The sequence below is a fragment of the Solanum tuberosum genome, unplaced genomic scaffold (genome assembly GCF_000226075.1).
Source record: "Solanum tuberosum cultivar DM 1-3 516 R44 unplaced genomic scaffold, SolTub_3.0 scf00008, whole genome shotgun sequence".
Lineage (NCBI taxonomy): Eukaryota > Viridiplantae > Streptophyta > Magnoliopsida > Solanales > Solanaceae > Solanum > Solanum tuberosum.
In genome coordinates, this window is record NW_006238934.1 from 829,256 (window position 1) to 849,666 (window position 20,411).

The following is a 20,411-nucleotide window of genomic DNA, read 5'->3' on the forward strand; positions in this document are numbered from 1 at the left end:
CCAGGAGACCACAAATACCCTCAAGAGTTAACACCCCAATTTTTTAGTGACGTGGCAAGCCACATGGGACTAATCCCTCCACCTAAGCATTGCCAACTAAGATTCACTACAAAAGAAATTGACTTTAATTAGTGGCGACAAAGTCGCCACAAAATCCCAAAATATTGCCACTAAAGGTTATGAGTGATTTTTAGTGGCGACTAAGGCTCCAACAACCATTCGCTAGTAAAATCTATTTTTCAACAAAAAATATGATAATTAATTTTTGATTGCGACCTAATTTTCTAAAATAAATAACTTGCAATATCCATATTAAAAACATCCAATATTATTACGAAAAATATCAAAAATTACTTCTCGATTCAAATCTCCTACTATATAATGCATCATTGTACATTTTATACATTTACATATGACATAAAAATAAAACATACAGTGTCTTCAAACTCCTACTTAATCGGTATCATAGTTGATTTTTTTAAAAACAATGAAGAAAAAAACACAAAATTAGAATTTAATGTTAAAAACTTTTAGTGACGATTTTTTGGGTCTTTTGTGGCGACTGTTGTTGCCGCTAAAGCTCTAGTTCTTTTGTAGTGAATCCTAGTTGGCAACGCTTAGGTGGAAGAATTAGTCCCACGTGGCTTGCCACGTCAACAAAAAATTGGGGTGTTAACTCTTGAGGGTATTTGTGGTCTCTTAGGATAACAGCAGGGGCATTTTTTATCCCAAAATGTAACAAAGGGTATAAATGGTCTATTTCATATAGTTCGGGGGCAATTTTGACCCTTTTCCGTTATTATTATTAGGTGGAATGAACTGAGAGACCCTTGTACTTGACTATGTTTGTCAGTTGAATTCTCCTACTCACTAGTTTGTCAAATAAACACTTAAACTCCAGGAAACACAATATTTTAAACCCTTTCTCATATAATCTGTGGAAGTGTGATACACGCAGCTACACGTGGAACTCCACGCCATTTTTTTTAGTGACACGTCATAACTTTAAAAAAGGTGCAATTCCTCTCCCCCAATTCCCCACTTCATCGTCTTCTCCATTTCCGCTCCTCATCCCTAAAAAAAATTGCATTGTCCCAAAAAAAAATTCAAACACAAAAATTCATTATCCATTACGTTTACTTGAGGACCTGTTCCATTTATTTTGATTTAAAAAAACTGATTTGTGAATAATCTAAGAAATATAATAGATCTTGAAAATTTTATATAAGAACATAAAAATGAAAATGGATTAGTTAGATGTTTCGGTAACTTTTTAATATTTTTTTATGGTAATGGTGGCAGTTGTGAAGGGTACTGTTTATCGAAGAAGACAATGAAAAAAGATAGAATGAGGTGGGTGTTGAAAACAAAGAAAGAATGATGGATGAGTGGGTGAGTACTCATCTGAAGAAGAAGAAGAAGAAAAGAAAAGGGGTGGGCTGGGGACTGAAGATGGAGAGAGAAGGGGTGGGTGGGGATGAAGAAGAAGGTGAGATGATTTGAATTTTTTTTAAAAAAAATATTACTATTGTTTTCTTGTGTTAATTTTAATATTTTAAAAATAGAAATATTGTAGTCACTTGCTACAAAACGCGTGTAGTCACGTAGTTGTCCAACTCAGTCAATTTAATGTCACATAAGTTTGGTCAATGGTCAGAGGAGTTCAAAAAATAGAGTTTCATTGAGTTTAAGTATTCATTTGGCAAAGTAATGAGTAGAAGGGTTCAACTGACAAATGGAGTCAAGTCCACTGGGTTATACGTGAACATTGGAATAATTATTTCTTGTATTTTGAAGTGGACAAGAAAAATAAAATTATTGCTACAAACGAATAAAATTTGTAAGTCCATAATGTGATAATGTGGCTGACTCGTTCTGCGTTTCTTTTTTTAAAAAAAATAATTTAATTTTATAAAAAAAAACTATTGTTATATAAGTGGGAAAAAAATATTATTATATAGTAGTAATTAAGGTACTGGTTCTTCTCGATCGATCGACATCGTATAGTACGCACATGTTATTTTCTCAATATAGTTTTGTGCCTTTCATCCTTTACCAATTGTGCGGCAATATTGGGAAAGCTCATATTTTCTGTGTTAATAATTAGCTTTTTTTCTATCTTTAGGCTAAAATCATGAAGAGAGGTTTGAGACTTGAGAATGGCACTCAAGACAAATTATTTTTGTACTAGTTAAATCTTTAAAATAATTAGAACCATTTTTGACATTTTTATAATCTATTTGGTTAAAAATTATGTTAATTTTTCACTTCAAAGTTAAAAATTGAAACAATTCTTCTTTTTTTCAGATTTTTTTCTTCTATAAAGCTTCAACAAGTTATGTCGTATTGTATAACTTAATTTCTACTTAGGAGACAAGTTCATTTAAGAATCCACAAGTTATGTCATGTTATATAACTTAATTCTTACATAACTTATGTCTAGCTAGGTAAATCGAACTTATGCCAAACGAAGCAAAAATCTTTAAATTTATACGAAACGAATTAGGTCATAGATATACTATACAACTTATGTTGAATAACTTGATTTTATCTCTAAATTTATGCCGAGCAAATTTATATTGATATAGATAAAAAAACATATTTTGATCTACAAATTTTTGTAGCGGGGACAATTCAACTTGAAATAAAAGAAGCCCAAAACGGATGTTGCTCTGTCGATTCTCGCCGAAAGTTTATTGCCAACGTTTCTCGCCGTCGTTAAAGTCAAGGTATGTGAACTCGTAGCGTTTTTATCCTCTTTCATTTTCATTTTTATCTGTTTTTATCTCTATTTTTCTCTCTATTGAAAGAAAAAAAAATATTTTTCACGGAATTAGATTCATAGATATATTTTGATTTCACTTCAATATTCTTGATATGTTTCTGAGTTGTGTTCGTGTAGTTGAGTTGAACAAATTAACTTTATTTCCTCGGCTGAAATAAGGGAATGGTACATGAATAATTTACAATTCTTCGTTATGTCCTAGTGAAGAACCAAACAATTATGATCCAATCGAGTTTGCAAAACTTAGGGGAAAAGTCCAAGACTAATGGAAAGCTGTCAGACTAACCTAATGATCGACAGAAAAGACTTTTTCGCATTACTCCTACTCGTATGCCGAGAGAAGGAAGAAATCCCTAATTTTTGTCCCTTGACTTTGGGTGGAAAAACCTTTTTCGGAAAATTCGAAAGAAAATCAAAGATATAACTAGTAGAGTACAAAAGATAGTACCATCTAAGTCACTACATCGACCAAAAAAGAAAATGACATATTAGTTAGCTTTATATATCGAAGAAAATGGGTGGACTAAAGTCAAAATTTAGAAAAAAGAGATACATTTATTCGATAATATATATATATATATATATATATATTATTCTCATAAATTCTAAAAAAATATTGTAATTAATTATAATTTAATAATTAATTTTTTCTTTTTCAATTGACAATATAACATTTTTTGTAATATTTTGTAAGAAAATAATAAACATATATAAATTATTGTATGTTACATAACAACACAAACATTTAAACATCTTTTATTGATTATAATTTTGAAAACTTTTTCAATAGAATCAATTATTACATATACTGTCAAGATTATTCTAAAAGTGCTTAAAAATGAAATTAAGATTTCACTTCATTGATTATGTCAATTAGAGTATCATTTTTTATTTATATAATATTTCATAATATTTTTAAATACAAAAACCAATATTATAATGATTGTTATCCAAGACATTCAAAGTTACAATTTTTTTTTTAATTTGATTATTTGATAATCTAATTAGTTTGAGATTGAAATGTTCTTGAAATGTTTTATTGAAGACAATCTTACAAAGTCAATATTAAAACATGGTTGATTCAAATTGAAGTGAATTAGAGAAATTAAGAAATAAAAAGTAACTGTAAATTTAATTGTCTATAATTTTTAATTATATATACATCAATTATAAAATTTCAAAAAGATTAGCAACAAACATTAATTTTTCAAAAAAAAAATTAGTACTGCCTCCATTCCTTCTTAACAACTATTTTAGAACAAACATTTATTGTATAGGTAACAATTAAAAAGAAACGAGGGAGAAGTAACAATAATTGGACAAAATAAAAGTTCTCTAAACTTATATCTTGAAAAAATAGTCCATAATTAAGAATATTTTGACACATAATTCTTTTTATTAAATGAATAGTAAAATTTAGAAACAAAAATTAATGAGCATCTTTTCTTCTTTTTTTCTTCGTACCCATCTATTTGGTTGTTCTTTTAGAAAAAAATGATTTTGTTTACTTCTACCTTTCGTTTTAACATTTCATATGATGTAGTGCAACATTTTAACAAAATCACATTAATTTAACTAATAAAACTTATCACTCATTTGGTTAATTAGGGCTTCAAGTAAAATTTATTACACTTCGTACACTCCCAAGAAAGAAAATTGAGTGAAATTTGTTAAATTTAACTTTTAAAAAACGATTGATTCACATTTTAAGTTTGTACTACTATAAGATTAGGGGCTAACTCAGTTGGTGAATTATCCGTCTTTCATGAGGTGGAGGATTTTGTACTACTATAAGGTTGAGGGCTAATTCACTCAATGGTGGAGCTAGAAATTTTATTAAAGGGAGAAAATATATATTGTGTTATTTGGGATTCAAACTCAAAACTTTTTATTCGAATGGACATTCATAACCATTGCGTCAAAGGCATAGCTCTTGTCAAACATGTCCAACTTTAAATATATATCTTTTAAATGCAGAATTTATTATATATATATATATATATATATAAAACTTAATTTTTCAACAAAAAATGTTCACTTGGACACCTGGATGGGTATAGCTTTGCCTTTGAACTCACTTGGTGAATTATCCGTCTTTCATGAGATGGAGGATTCAAACTCATCAGTAGTTAGTAGGTAGCATCCACTTACCCACTCCCTTCCCCTAATGTAATAATAATAATAATAATAAAAGTATATATAAAGTCTTATTACAATTCAATCCTCATCAATAAAATCAACTATATAATATGGTATTTTAATGCAAAGGATTTTTTTTTGGCTCATTTTAACAATCTTCCATATAATTCAACATAAAATGAGGAATGTGCATCAATTTTGTACTTAGATGATTGTGTAATGTTAAGGACAGTGACATAAACTTTCATCCTCTTGATCACACTTGGCCATGCTACATGTTCGAATTGAAATAATAAAACGTCATACAAAAGCTAATTAAAATAAATTGTTCACGATGATAAATAAGATAACAAACATAAGTAGAACAACATGACCTTCATCATATCTTTGTTTAGACCAAATCCTCAATATATGATTCTTTCATTTTTAACTAAAAATTTTAAATTCAAATATTCAAATCAAAGAAATTATTTATATAAAATATATTTTTCTAATATAGCGTAAACAATATAAGTCTAAATTAATTGAGCAAGATATCATATGATTATGAATTTTATTATTGAGAAAAACTAAGTTGGGATAAGGACAAATGGAGACGATATTTTAGGAGGCTAACAATGGATCCACGTAGTCATGACAAGAGGCCTTGTAATTCATATACACATGAAATTACTTGTATACTCCCTATTTTTTTAAATCTATTTAAAGGAAAATATTTTAAATTTTTAAAAGTGTTCATAAAAGAAGAATGGTTCAGTACATATCTTATACAGAATAATTATATAATTTACATAAATCAAATACTAGTTATTATGATTTATGAATATATAATTAATTTTGTGCATTTTTAATATTTACATATCTCCATTATATTTTCGATACCATCATTACATGAATAATAATAGTAAGAAATCAAATAAGAAGTATTAGATTTATGATCAATTATTTGAAATCAAATATTACATATTATAAATGTAAATTCGATTTTGTAATGTTTTACACATCCTTCATTAAATTTCTGACTTGATCACCGTCGTAAGAAATCAAAGACAAGTGTAGATGAGAATTTAGGAGGCGAGTATTAATCCACGTAGCCGTGACAAGCTCTTTACTATATGACAAAACCCACCGATTTAACCCCAACCCCCCTTCATGAAGACTAATCTATGACGTGTCAACACATCATTGGCTCTTCGTTTCTTCACCCTTCTAATTATGATCTTCAATTTTATTAAGCCAAGTAGGATTGCCAATTGGCTTAACCTATATATATTCTCTCAATATGATCCTCTCTAATCTATAATTAGTTTTCATTGTTAATTAATAACATCCTTATTCTTCAAGCATCCATTGAATCCTTTCCCACTAAGCAAAACCAACAAAAATATTCAACAAAATTCATTCCGACTATAATAATTGTCTGTCTAGTCAAATTTCTATAATAACTTTTTATTTTATTTTTAAAAACAAAAAAATATTTTTAATGAGAAGCAATTTATATTTAACCAATTAATTTAAAAGGCAACAATGATAATATCTTAGGAATAAGCATCACTAATTCTGTGTCAGCAAACCTGAAAATATAAAGAATGCAAGCATTATCAAGAGTGATGAAGCGTTTTCCACAAAAGTTTTTTTTTTAATTAAAAAATACTTATTTTATCTCAAAAACTTAATTAAAACAAGTAATTTTAATCTTTCAAAACTTAACCATTCAATCGCAAATTACAAAACTTTCATAGTAACTCAGTTGGTTAGCTACAAAACTTTCGATTTCCCACGTCGGTGTCATTACCTCTAAAACAAAAAGAAATTTCACAAACACCTCTTTTCATTTTTCTTCTTATAAATAGAAACACAACCCCTCTCTATCTCCCCCTCTCTTCTACTTCTATTTATTTTCTTCTATAAAAAGAAGATTATAACCAAATTATGCCAGGAGGATCATATAGAAGTAGTAGTCATGATGATAATTCCTTTGAGGTGTTTCTAGAAGGTTGGTTAATTAGACAAGAACAATTTCTAAATGAACTTGTTGTAGCACAAGATACTTTTGATGATCAAGAAAATGATATGAGAGACCTTATTTCTAGAGTTTTAGCTCATTATCAAGAATATTATGAAGAAAAATCAAGAATGACTCATAGGAATGTTTTCAGAGCCTTTTCACCTACTTGGTTCTCTCCGCTTGAAAGAAGCTTCTTATGGATCACAGGGTTCAATCCCGGCTTAATTTTCAATCTGGTAAATCATTGAACTGTCTGATCATTTCATCTGAATATCTGACTTATTATATATGCTTATGTGTCATTTATAAATGACTCTTTATATATCACATAGAATAGATAGAATTGTATGATTATCACATCTAAATATTGACTCATATACATGCTTATATGTCATTTATAAAGGATTTGCTTTTTTAAAAATAATCACTTTTTATATATCAAATCAAATTGTGTGATCATCTAACTATTTGACTTATTATACATGCCTATGTATCATTTATAAATGATTTTAAAAAAAACATAATCACTCTTTATATTATATATCATATACAATTGTGTGATTATCCTATCTAAATATTTGATTCATTATATATGCTTAAGTGTCATTTATAGATGATTTTTTTTATAAAAAAAATAATCTCGAATTGTCTGATCAGCTTATATGAATATTTGACTCATTATACCTGCTCATGTGTCATTTACAAATGATTTTTAAAAAAATAAAATCACTTTCCATATATAAGATCGAATTGTAGATCGAATTGTGTGAATATCTTATTTAAATATTTGACTCTATTTATCATTTACAAATGATATTTTTTTTAAATATTTACTTTTTATATATCAGATCGAATTGTGTGATCATCTTATCTAAATATTTAACTCATTATACATGTTTATGTGTCATTTTGAAATTATTTTTTAAAGAAAAAAATTCTAATCACTTTTTATATTTTTTTTCCTTGTTAACGTGTCTCATCACTACTTTTTTTTATGTCATCGAACTAATTAACATAAAAACCATACGGCGCAAGCACACGTTTCACGTATAGTTTTGATTTTTTTATGAGCTAAGCACGTATTATCTAATTAATGAGATAGAATTTAAAAGGTGGAGTCAAAAGGCTCATACGGTGCGAGCAAATCCTTTTATCATCTATTCTTTTTTAGTCGGTCTAAAAAAATAATGATACATTTTTATTTAGTAAATATTTGATAATATTATCAGTATATTTCATGTTACATCTCATTTAATTATTTTTTATAAGAATTCCACAAAAATGTACTTTTTGAAGGAGAGGTTTAAATTTTTTTATATTTTTTAAACTTCATATACATTCAAACTAAATTGAGATAGAGGGCTTATAAAAATAAAAAAATTATAGGTTGGGTTGATGCTTAACTTAGGACTTTTATATGTTTTGATATCTTAGATGTATGATATTTGAGTAAGTTTGTAAGATGTTTAAATTGTCTTACAATTTTTTTTTATATCTAGGTATTTTATAAGCTCGAAATGCTTATAAATTATTTACTTATAACCTAAAGTCGGTCAAAATCATAAGTTGATTATTCTTTCATCAAAATATTTACTACTCTATTTCCATGTCCTTCCATAGAAATCTTGTAAGTCGTTATAAATTAAATATCACCATCAACTTATGATGATTTCTTAGCTTATAAGTAATTTTTAGTTTGATCAAAATATTGTATCTTTAATACCTTATTTAATTTCTAAAATACATTTTTCCAAAACAAAATTTTAACTTCTCCCTTGCATATCCGTTAATCATCCTTTTCCATAAAAATTTACTTTCAAATTTATAATTTTTTGGTAAAGAAGCCAAGAATATATTAGTCATTCAACTTTTTTTTTAAAAAAAAAGCTTCTCATCACTTTTTATCGAACATGTAATTTATAAAATTAATTAATACTTATCAAACACGTAATATTTATCAGTTAATCCAAACGAGCTCTAATAAACTGTGATACATCTAAAAACTTCAAGTTATCATAGGTGTACTTCAATTACATATTTATTTATTTAATTATATTTTCAACAGGTAACTGATTCCGTAAACAATTTGAGTGAACATCAAGTTCAAAGGCTCAACTGGTTGAAACACGAGACAAAGGCTGAAGAAAGGTCCCTAACGGAAGAGATGACACAAATCCAAGAGAGCGTGGCCTCACCACCATTGGCGGATCTAGCACGTCGAGTAGGAATGCAACTTATATACACTGACAATATAAACACAGAGATCGAGGAGATTGATGGAAACATAGACCAATTGAAGACGGCTTTGGAGAATGTGGTGACGGATGCTGATAGGTTAAGGACAAGAACAGCTGAAAGAGTTGTAGGATTACTTAATCCTTTGCAAAGTTTGAAGTTTTTGAGTGCTGTAGGTCAGCTTCAATTGAGGGTAAGGATGATGGGAATGGAAAGAGAAGCTGAGAGACAACAACAAAGAAATGAACATTCAAATGGATGGTAAACTACTTCAAGGTAGTACCTCGTTGCTCGAACTCTTCAAAAATATGTACGGTTGGATCTAATAATATTTTTGAAGAATTGAACGAGTTAGTTTTAAGATTTTTTTTATTTTGTTGTAGTAGTTTCTTGAAAACTAAAGGTTGTGTAATAAATAATTAGTGTGAGCTTGAGAAAAAAATGCTTAGGAATATTTTAGGGTGCAAGACCTCATGAGACATGTGATTTTTGCTTATTTGGCTGTGTTTAATTGGGTTATATCGTGTTGGTCATTTCGTTGTTTACGAGAAGATGCACACCTTTTAAGTTGGAGATAAACACTACTCCTTTTCTTTAAAAAAAAAGAATGATCTAGTTTGATTTGACACATTTAAGAAAAAAAAAATTAGTTTTGTGATTCTAAATTAAAGTTATGTCAAATATATAAAATTGTCTTTTAATCTTGTGGTCTTAAACATGTCACGTGAAAAGTTGAAAGTAAAATGTTACTAAAAAGAAAAAGAGGTCATTCTTTTTTAAACAAATTAAAACGAAAAGGAAATCACTTTTTTTTAAACGGAGGGAGTATCAATTACTCCCTATTTTGACTGGTAGAGAACAATTTGAATATGCGAAAAGGAGATGTGTGAAAAAGATCAGCTATGAATAATTTAGAGGAGATAGAGGTAGATCGAAGCGATACGGAGAAAAGTGATTAGCTAAAACATGACATGCATCTACCACAAAGACATATCCTTAATTAAATATGAGGTTACGGAGGATATGAGTAGTATAATAGTGGTATAGTATTTCTTTTATAATTTCTTGTCCTCCAATTTTTATTACTATTTGATGTCTCTTTAATTTTGATTATCGTACTATTTTTTGTTACTATGACTGTTTTTTTTTAGAATGTTTTTGTCATGATTTTTTCACAATTGATATTTCTTTTTCAATCCGTTTGTATGTTTTTTTTTAGCTGAAGATTTATAGAAAACAATCCTCTCTATCTACATGTATATTTTACCCTATCTAAATCTCATTTTTTTGAATTATCTTAAATATGTTGTTATTATTATTATTATTATTATTATAGAAACGTGATTTACATACAAATTAAAATGAAAAATATGTCATAAAATTTTGATCGATAAATTAAAGGGATTATCCATGAAATTTACCATGTACAAAAAAGATGTAGAGTATTCGGTTAGCAGTGGAATTTGGATATTTCTATTTCTATAGAAATGTGAAGTGGAGGACGACCAGTGGCAAAATTGTAAATATATGTTCATTCAAAGGGTAAATTGTTCAAGCATATACCACGTGGCTGCCTCATATCCACAAATTAGAAAAAACCTGTTACTCCTGACCAATGGCACTTCAGCAAATTTGACTTTATATAAGGGCAAAAAGGTAATTACGTCATGAGATTAAAGTGGACGTATCGATTTCTCTCTAGAAGTATCGGTTTCTCTTTCTTCTCCCAAGAGAACAAATAAACAGACGCTAATAACTTGTAGAACTCAACGGACAAAGAGATGACACAAATCCAAGAGAGCGTGGCCTCACCACCATTGGCGGATCTAGCACGTCGAGTAGGAATGCAACTTATATACACTGACAATATAAACACAGAGATCGAGGAGATTGATGGAAACATAGACCAATTGAAGACGGCTTTGGAGAATGTGGTGACGGATGCTGATAGGTTAAGGACAAGAACAGCTGAAAGAGTTGTAGGATTACTTAATCCTTTGCAAAGTTTGAAGTTTTTGAGTGCTGTAGGTCAGCTTCAATTGAGGGTAAGGATGATGGGAATGGAAAGAGAAGCTGAGAGACAACAACAAAGAAATGAACATTCAAATGGATGGTAAACTACTTCAAGGTAGTACCTCGTTGCTCGAACTCTTCAAAAATATGTACGGTTGGATCTAATAATATTTTTGAAGAATTGAACGAGTTAGTTTTAAGATTTTTTTTATTTTGTTGTAGTAGTTTCTTGAAAACTAAAGGTTGTGTAATAAATAATTAGTGTGAGCTTGAGAAAAAAATGCTTAGGAATATTTTAGGGTGCAAGACCTCATGAGACATGTGATTTTTGCTTATTTGGCTGTGTTTAATTGGGTTATATCGTGTTGGTCATTTCGTTGTTTACGAGAAGATGCACACCTTTTAAGTTGGAGATAAACACTACTCCTTTTCTTTAAAAAAAAAGAATGATCTAGTTTGATTTGACACATTTAAGAAAAAAAAAATTAGTTTTGTGATTCTAAATTAAAGTTATGTCAAATATATAAAATTGTCTTTTAATCTTGTGGTCTTAAACATGTCACGTGAAAAGTTGAAAGTAAAATGTTACTAAAAAGAAAAAGAGGTCATTCTTTTTTAAACAAATTAAAACGAAAAGGAAATCACTTTTTTTTAAACGGAGGGAGTATCAATTACTCCCTATTTTGACTGGTAGAGAACAATTTGAATATGCGAAAAGGAGATGTGTGAAAAAGATCAGCTATGAATAATTTAGAGGAGATAGAGGTAGATCGAAGCGATACGGAGAAAAGTGATTAGCTAAAACATGACATGCATCTACCACAAAGACATATCCTTAATTAAATATGAGGTTACGGAGGATATGAGTAGTATAATAGTGGTATAGTATTTCTTTTATAATTTCTTGTCCTCCAATTTTTATTACTATTTGATGTCTCTTTAATTTTGATTATCGTACTATTTTTTGTTACTATGACTGTTTTTTTTTAGAATGTTTTTGTCATGATTTTTTCACAATTGATATTTCTTTTTCAATCCGTTTGTATGTTTTTTTTTAGCTGAAGATTTATAGAAAACAATCCTCTCTATCTACATGTATATTTTACCCTATCTAAATCTCATTTTTTTGAATTATCTTAAATATGTTGTTATTATTATTATTATTATTATTATAGAAACGTGATTTACATACAAATTAAAATGAAAAATATGTCATAAAATTTTGATCGATAAATTAAAGGGATTATCCATGAAATTTACCATGTACAAAAAAGATGTAGAGTATTCGGTTAGCAGTGGAATTTGGATATTTCTATTTCTATAGAAATGTGAAGTGGAGGACGACCAGTGGCAAAATTGTAAATATATGTTCATTTAAAGGGTAAATTGTTCAAGCATATACCACGTGGCTGCCTCATATCCACAAATTAGAAAAAACCTGTTACTCCTGACCAATGGCACTTCAGCAAATTTGACTTTATATAAGGGCAAAAAGGTAATTACGTCATGAGATTAAAGTGGACTCTGGAAGTATCGATTTCTCTCTAGAAGTATCGGTTTCTCTTTCTTCTCCCAAGAGAACAAATAAACAGACGCTAATAACTTGTAGAACTCAACGGACAACGGCAAACAACAATTTTCTCTTCGTCTTCTCTTCATCCCTGTGACTCCAGGTATGCTTTCCATTCAAAATTTGCTCAAATTTATTTTTGTTTTCTTACGTCTTCCAATTTTATTCGTCAACCTTTGTTAATCGCTCTCTTTATTCTCTTTACAAACACAACTGCCTCAATAAAGATATTAGCAGACATTGGAGTTTGGGCATCACATTTTTCTACAGGAAAGAGTATTTAAGCTTCAATAGTATTCTTCCAATAATGTGAGTGAACCTATACAAATATCATATGTAAATAGTCTTAACCTGTTAATGGAACCAATCTCAGAAGGAATATTCCCTGTCAAGTTATTTCCGCCAAGGCTTAAGGATGTAAGACCGGTCATGTGAACTGAATATATCATATCATATTGTATATTATGCTCCGTTGAAGTGTTGTTTCATATCCTATTGTATATTATGCTCCGTGGAAGTGTTATTATGATACACTTATTTTTGTGTTTTACGAGATGAGTTAGCATGTTTATTCTCTCAAAATTTCTCCCCCTCTTTGCCCGTCCCCTTTTTGAGGTGAGGGCAAAGGGGTGATAGAAACCATTTCTTCTGAGGGTAGATTAGATTAGCAATTTATCTCTTTCTGGTCTTCAGTAGCCTTTATGTTCTAGCAAAGTCTATGGTTTGCTATCAACTACGATATACAGATAACATACCGGTTTAATGACTGCAGTTTGTGGTGGTGGGTATGGGGGTTGGGAGGTAAGTGGTTGGGCTAGATAGATAAATCGTACGACATAAAATGATCTTTAGATTTTCTTGAATTTAGTCGTTAGTTCTCTCTCTCCACCCACTTACATTGTCGAGGGTGGCTCTTCCAACCCCAACGTATAATTGCTATTTATATAAGCATTCTGCATATGAATATACAAGCACAATGAATGCTTCTTTCTTCTCATGCTACAAATATGGGGAAGTTCATTGTTGGTGAAAAAGTTGTATATCAAGGAATAGTTTAGCACTAATATTTTTCATTTTAGCTAGAAAAGAGTGTAGTGTTTTTCCTGGAAGTTTAGGCAAGGCGTTGGTTCTTAGTTTCTAATTCACATCGTCTGGTATCTTGACATAGGTTAGATAGCTGAATGAGTTGTAAGTTGTTTTCTTATTGCCTGATATAGGGCTTGAATTCAAGGGAACTTTTAAAAGAGTTGAGTTAATACTTGACAATACTCATCTAGTTGTTTTAGAAACACTAAAAGAGTCTTACCCACCCACCAAAGAGCCAATGGACCAATCTGGTGCTCTATGTTAATTTTATACAAATACCTCTTAATTTTTTTTATATGTATATATATATATTTCCAAGATAATGGGTGCTCGATCACCCGACAGACTGTGGGTTCGCCCTCGGCGAATCTTCAAAGTCGAAAATTAAAACTTACTAAATTAGAAATTTTTCTTGTTGAGCAAGCACAGTCAGAAGTTCAAGACCATCCACCGACCACCCCCAAAGTGGTATTCTTACTGTATAATATGATGCTATTTTTTAATTACAATAGGTGATAGTCTAACTTATCATTATTAGATACAATTTTTTTTTAAAAGAAAAGGAACTTCAATTCTTAAAGTACTTCCTTTGGGTAAAAGCATTGTAGAGTTACAATTGCCTAAACAGAACATTATTCAGCAGAATACTTACAACACAGAGAAGATGAAATTTTTCACAGGCGACTCTTTTGCCTTACTGGTGCAGGCTTGAAACTGGCCAAACCGGTAATTTCTCTACCTGTTACCAACGTGTTGATATCGTATGTACCTTCAAATGTATAGATCGGCTCCAAATCGCAAAATGCCTATACGATCAACATAGAAACGGATGCACCATGAGACCATACATCAACAACAACATATCCAGTGAAATTCCACTGAGTGGGGTCTGGGGACGGTAGAACACTAGAATGTATGCAGACCTTAACATTACTTCGTGGAGGTAGAGAGGTTGTTTCCCAATGATACCACGACACCAAAGTAACAAAAAATGAAACCTAAACATGATTTACCTAGTAAAAATTGGATATTATTAACAAACCTTTGCGACGTGAAAGTCAGCCAAGATTCCGTTGCCACCTAGTAGTTCTCGTCCGAGAGCAACAGTCTCTCTTGCCCTCAACGTAATCCATGACTGAACCACAAACAATTTGTTACTGATCAGTCTAAAAAGGGCATGTAACAACTTTTAAAATCTGAAGAAAAAAGGACTTACTTTCCCTAAACTTGCGTGACCATGAGTCAGTTTATCACTCTCGTGTAGTTTGCAAAGCCGCCAACCAACAAGAATCATTGCTTGAATGTTGCTCAACATTTGGACCAATTTCTGTTGGTTGATCTGGAAAGCGGCTAATGGTGCTCCAAATTGCTTTCTCTCCTTCAAGTACCTTTGAGTTTCACGGAGAATTTAGCCAATAGAAAAACGATGGAAAAGGGAACTCAAGGAGATGGGATTATAAAATGCGCGTACAAGTTCTTACAATCGGCCATAACATAGTATCTATTGTATGATAAACAAAGACTGATGAGCATATCTATTGTTACCTGTGACACATATCATAAACACCCATTGTAATGCCAATAGGCTGCCATGCAACCATAACACGCGATACAGCAAGCACCTGTTCGGAAGAATAAGATAAACGAAACAATAATTCAGCTACTTAAAAAAACAATCAGCACGAGCAAACCTACGACTTCAAAAGAAACAATAATAGTTGGCTGAAATGCATGAAAGCAAAAGGGAAACAAGATGAAAGAAAATTAGTAACAAAGCTGAGGTGCACTATTCGTGGCATGTAAAATGTCCTTTGGCATGACAAAAATGGTCTCCGACAGCGAGGATCGCAATTGTGCAATCAACAATATGAATGAACTGAGTTATTCATTCATATAAAACAAAAGGACAGCTGCAGTAGAAGGAGCTCTACATTATGCCTATGAAGCTTTCTAATGACATTGGAAAATAACCTATGCAACCATGAAGGGTTGGAGGAGGATACAAATCAATCATCTAATAGTAAGCGCAAATTTGTGCATACAAGAATTAACTCAAGAAAGAAAATTATAAAAAAAAATAGGTGTGAATTTCAGTCGGTTGGTCACTTTCTTTCCTCACAGAACGAAAATTGTTTAGCTGAAGGTTGAAGAATGAACAAACAACCAAACAGATCATAATTGAACATTGATAGCAAATAGAACACCCCATCCATATTGTCGTACCTTGTTTGTATCCTGAAATGAATTGACCCCAGGTAGTCTATCCTCATCAGGGACAAAAACATTCTTTAAGAGAATGTCTCCATTTTGAACAATCCGTAGTCCGATTTTGTTTTCTATTTTAGTACATTGCAATCCTGGAGCATCCTTCTTTACTATGAAACTGAGAAAAAGGCAACCACCAATTGTAAGAAATAAACTAAGATGGTCAAGAGGGCGGGTGAAAGTGAAGGTACACATTATTTATATAAAACTATGACATAGGGTCATTTTCCTATATCGATAATGGTATCGAGCAAGTTTTAACCAATCACTAGAAGGTATAACGATGTATTCAAAACACGTCATTTGTCTAAAACTGATACTGAAAATATCAAGGTAGTGAAAGCTGAAGAAATTAGCAGACTTAGAAGATTAACTAAGTCTATAGATATTTTGCATGATCCTAAGTTACCAATGCAACTGGTGAAAGATGGCGCTGAATAGGATTATATAGAAGCCGAATGTTGTAACTCACCCGTTTATCTGGTTTGTGGATGTATTTCTAGCAAAAATAACCAATATATCGGCAAAAGTGCTGTTTCCTATCCAACGTTTTTGCCCTTCAAGGATCCAACCTCCTTCAACCTATCATTTAGAATCAGGAAGGTAACAGATTTTACAGAAGAATATTTAGCAATCTTTCCCAAATTAAAATGGAAATCGATACAGAATAGCATAGAAATTTAAAACTGAAGTTAAAATGCAGAATCTAGACCTTTTTGGCAGTAGTCCCCAATCCACTTGCATCACTTCCATAGTCAGGCTCAGTTAGACCCTAATTCCAAAGTGGCATCGATTACAAACTAATATTTGGTAACCACAGATGCAAATAAAGAAATGACCGAAGCAAAAAAGTTCTCACCCAACAAGCTATAGTGTCAAATTCGGCCAATGATGGCAAGTATTTTTCCTTTTGCATTTCAGACCCACATAGCCCTATTCTTGACAGGCCAACATGGTGTAATTAGTTCACTTCATATCGACATAAATTGTATATCTCAGAGAAGCCCTCATTGAGTTAGTAGTAATGATATGCTTTCATTATTGAAAACAAAGAACATCTCCCATCAAAAGATCAGTCGACGAATACCACTGGTAAATATCACAATACTTCTACCAAAAACAATGTTTCAACCATGCCGGAATTTCAAAAGAAGCAAAAAGGATACCAGAAGCAATTTCAAACAATAACAAGACTTACCAATAGTGAGCATTGCTAAAGATGAATGCACCAAAAGGAATGTAGAGCAGCTTGCATCAACTCTGGCAACTTCTGCTGCAGCAACAGCACTTCCAGTTATTGAGTGACCTGGGCAACCATATCCCTGAAGCCAAAAAAGTCAGTAGATTCCTCATGGAAACTATAGATGACTTATATAGAAATTTGTCAAGTTCTTAAAACACCTTGATAGTGCCGCCAGCTATGTGCAAAGCACCAAATTTTGGAATGATTTCAAATGGAAATTCTGCCTTCTCCCAATACTGTTCAAAAACATTAACAAAGAGTTCACTTTTAAGCACATCTACAGCAGTAAACATTTCCTCAGAAGATTAGAGACTTAGCATTAATGATAAATCTTTGTTTTCTACTCACAAGATTAGCTACTACAAATAATATCAACACATTCAACAAATACAGAGAACAAGAGAAATACCTTCGTCATTATAGGAGCAATCTCTTTCTCCATGTATTCCCTCACTTTCATTCTGATGGCTTGCTCCTCAGGAGTCAACAGATCGGCAAGCTGATAGTAGTCTGAAGCTGTAAAGTTTAAATCACAGTCAGCGGAATGACCAGGCAGAATTACAATGGAAGCAGAGAGTAGCAAAGGATCCCAAGGATATATTTCAATTAAGCTTAAAAGCAGATAGTGGCAAAGGATATTCAGTCAATCAAGGGTAGAAATCAACAAAGTTTTGTCCGCTAAGGTGCAAGTCAACTGTAGCCCCATCACATAAAGTTTTTATAGAAATAGTATGCCCATTAAGTATTAGTAGAAGTGCGATCTGGCAAAATGTTGAATGGCTTCAATCAAATGCATGCAAATAAGCACATCAAACAATTTATCGAGTTCTTGAAAAGAGTGGACACTCCGTATACTTGAGTTAATAATAGAGTAAGTAAAACATAAAAATGGAATCAGGTATCAATCTTACTGCATGGGGGAAAGTTGGAGGCTGGAGTTGCTTGAGGAAATGCAACAGAAACATCCAATGCTGGCATATCAAAATAGGAGCTTTTTGCCTCTTTATGCATTTTCGCTGCAGCATGATCAATGTTAGTCCTCATTCAAATGAATCAAATAAGAACTACGTATACAAATAAATAGAGCCCTTTGCCTCATTGTGTACTTCATCCTTTGTAATGTAATTCCTTACCCAAACAAGTCACAGCAGGCACAATGGGATAGAGTTGAGAATACAACAACTACAACATACCCATTATAATCCCACAAGTGAGGATTGGGGAGGGTAGGACGTATGCAGACCTTATCCCTAACTTTATGAGTTAGAGGCGCGGTTTCCAATAGACCCTCAAGCTTGGATAGAGTTGAGAATGACGATTAAATTTAACAACTACATAGACTACTAATTGCTCTGTGAGGTTATAGTTTACATATAATTGAGCAAAATTACCCTAATAGTCTAATTAAATCAGCCTCAAAGCAAAACTTAAAACAAATGAAGTAAGATCAAACATGTTTAGCCAAATTCTACATATATCTTAATTTTTAACCAATCAAAGATTCGAAGTGTATGAACTTATTCAAGAAAAATAATAGTATAAACCTTTTCTTTTCATCAAAACACACTGTAGTTGACAGTGACTAACCACCCTTGTCAATTGACAGCCCTTTCGCTGAAAAATTACTCTGTAGATAGACAAAGATTTGTTTTTTATGTTTGTACACTATATGTTGAATCCCTTTTAACTTCTTACCTGAAAATCCTCGCTCCGCAACAGTTACTAGATCCACTAATACCAATAAGCAAGTCCGACAACATCATTGCATCCTTTTTCCCAGAATCCTTATCCCCTTCCCCATAATGAAACTACTAGAAACAAAAGTTTTTCTCACCGCGAATCAATGAGAAATTTGCCATAAAACATGATTTTTCTACTTATTTCTGCCCAACCAGCTCACTGGATAACACATGATATAGAAAACATATTTTCACTCAAATACTGGGAAGCTTTCTATTTTTCCATGTAAAAACACTAATCCCTCCGTCCACTTTTAATTGTTATAGTTTCCTTTTATAAAGTCAAACTATAAGAACTTTGACCAAATAAATTTTACTATGTATTTTTTCAACATATTGCTATAAAAAAATTGCAATTTATAATACTTTTTGTATAGTCTTTTGATATCTAATTTTTATGTTTAAACTATCAAATTAATGTAATCTAATTTAATTTTGAAAGTTAGTCAAATAAATTTTCCAAAAGCCTAACATCACAATTAAAAGTGAACAGAAGGAGTATTATTTCTTCTTTTCTCAATGATTCAATCAAAATATCCATGGAAATAGCCACCAAACATTTTTCAGTGCGAAATTTCAACAGAAAAATAATGATCTTTTAGTAGTATCAAAAGTTCAAATCTTTACCCTTTTTCTTAAATATATATTCTATTTCCGACACAATTCACAAATGAAATCAAAAATATTATTAATTTCTGTTTATCTGATCCATTCTAAATACACCTCTGAAACAAACAAACTTAAAAAAAAAAAACTATAAGAAAAGATTACGCACCTTGGTTTTGACTTTTGAATGATGAAGAATTTCACGAAGAAAAATCAAATCTTGTGTTTGAGAAACGAAGAAGAAGTAAAAGAAATAAGAGGAAAAAAGTGGATTTATAGGGCACGCACTTCTAGGTGAGTTTAAACAACTCAGCAATTATCATTATCTTTTTAAGTGCTAATATCTGTGATCAAATAATTTATAAGCACATGATATGTTTAGAACATAAATTTAAATGATAATTGATACTTTAATAATTAGAGCTAATAATTATGCATAATTCAAAATTCTTCTTTATTTTTTTAAATTTCATGTCAGTTAAATTAAAACAAATATAATAATAATATGTGTGTTTGTTAATGATATTTTTAAGAAGATTTTCGTTTGAGAATATTATAAATCACAAAAAAAAATGTATAGCTTTAAATGTGTATATAAAAGTGTCTTCAAAAATATTTCACCCAATATAAATATATTCTCTATCAGAATACAGAAACCAACAAAAAATTAGAGATAAAAATCCAGTACAAAAGACTATATGCAATCGAATTAAGGAAAAGAA

At 31.0% G+C, this 20,411-nt stretch overlaps 2 protein-coding genes across 4 annotated transcripts; one reads left to right on the forward strand and one right to left on the reverse strand.

Annotated features, from left to right (window-relative positions):
* The first annotated feature begins 6,772 nt into the window (after positions 1-6,772).
* On the forward strand, positions 6,773-11,552 carry LOC102579024 (transcription factor TGA6-like). Of its 2 annotated transcripts, XM_015309315.1 has the most exons (3): positions 6,773-7,168; positions 8,998-9,096; positions 10,949-11,552. In XM_015309315.1, exons 1-3 carry the CDS (start codon positions 6,857-6,859, stop codon positions 11,282-11,284), a joined length of 747 nt encoding a protein of 248 aa, XP_015164801.1. In that variant the 5' UTR covers positions 6,773-6,856; the 3' UTR covers positions 11,285-11,552. The 2 variants fall into 2 exon arrangements, with proteins under 2 accessions (XP_015164801.1, XP_006338981.1); XM_006338919.2 differs by lacking the exon at positions 10,949-11,552 and having other exon boundaries at positions 6,777-7,168; positions 8,998-9,700.
* Positions 11,553-14,272: 2,720 nt separating this feature from the next.
* On the reverse strand, positions 14,273-20,021 carry LOC102579351 (acyl-coenzyme A oxidase 4, peroxisomal-like). Of its 2 annotated transcripts, none has more exons than XM_006338920.2 (13): positions 19,859-20,021; positions 18,256-18,360; positions 17,754-17,860; positions 17,503-17,580; positions 17,300-17,423; positions 16,961-17,034; positions 16,814-16,873; positions 16,574-16,683; positions 16,060-16,219; positions 15,382-15,458; positions 15,053-15,224; positions 14,879-14,971; positions 14,273-14,642 (listed from the first exon to the last, which is right to left on the reverse strand). In XM_006338920.2, exons 2-13 carry the CDS (start codon positions 18,353-18,355, stop codon positions 14,511-14,513), a joined length of 1,287 nt encoding a protein of 428 aa, XP_006338982.1. In that variant the 5' UTR covers positions 18,356-18,360; positions 19,859-20,021; the 3' UTR covers positions 14,273-14,510. The 2 variants fall into 2 exon arrangements, with proteins under 2 accessions (XP_006338982.1, XP_006338983.1); XM_006338921.2 differs by lacking the exon at positions 19,859-20,021 and adding an exon at positions 19,040-19,325.
* Positions 20,022-20,411: the final 390 nt, after the last annotated feature.

What these genes read in the sequence shown, in the direction of transcription:
- LOC102579024 (XM_015309315.1), top strand. Translation starts at nt 6,857, where the DNA reads ATGCCAGGAGGATCATATAGAAGTAGTAGTCATGATGATAATTCCTTT. An exon ending in CCGGCTTAATTTTCAATCTG is followed by an intron (nt 7,169 to 8,997) that starts GTAAATCATTGA and finishes TATTTTCAACAG; the next exon opens with GTAACTGATTCCGTAAACAA. An exon ending in AAAGGTCCCTAACGGAAGAG is followed by an intron (nt 9,097 to 10,948) that starts ATGACACAAATC and finishes ACGGACAAAGAG; the next exon opens with ATGACACAAATCCAAGAGAG.
- LOC102579351 (XM_006338920.2), bottom strand. Translation starts at nt 18,355, where the DNA reads ATGCATAAAGAGGCAAAAAGCTCCTATTTTGATATGCCAGCATTGGAT. An exon ending in CTCCAACTTTCCCCCATGCA is followed by an intron (nt 17,861 to 18,255) that starts GTAAGATTGATA and finishes TAAACTTTACAG; the next exon opens with CTTCAGACTACTATCAGCTT. An exon ending in GTCACGCAAGTTTAGGGAAA is followed by an intron (nt 14,972 to 15,052) that starts GTAAGTCCTTTT and finishes TTTGTGGTTCAG; the next exon opens with TCATGGATTACGTTGAGGGC.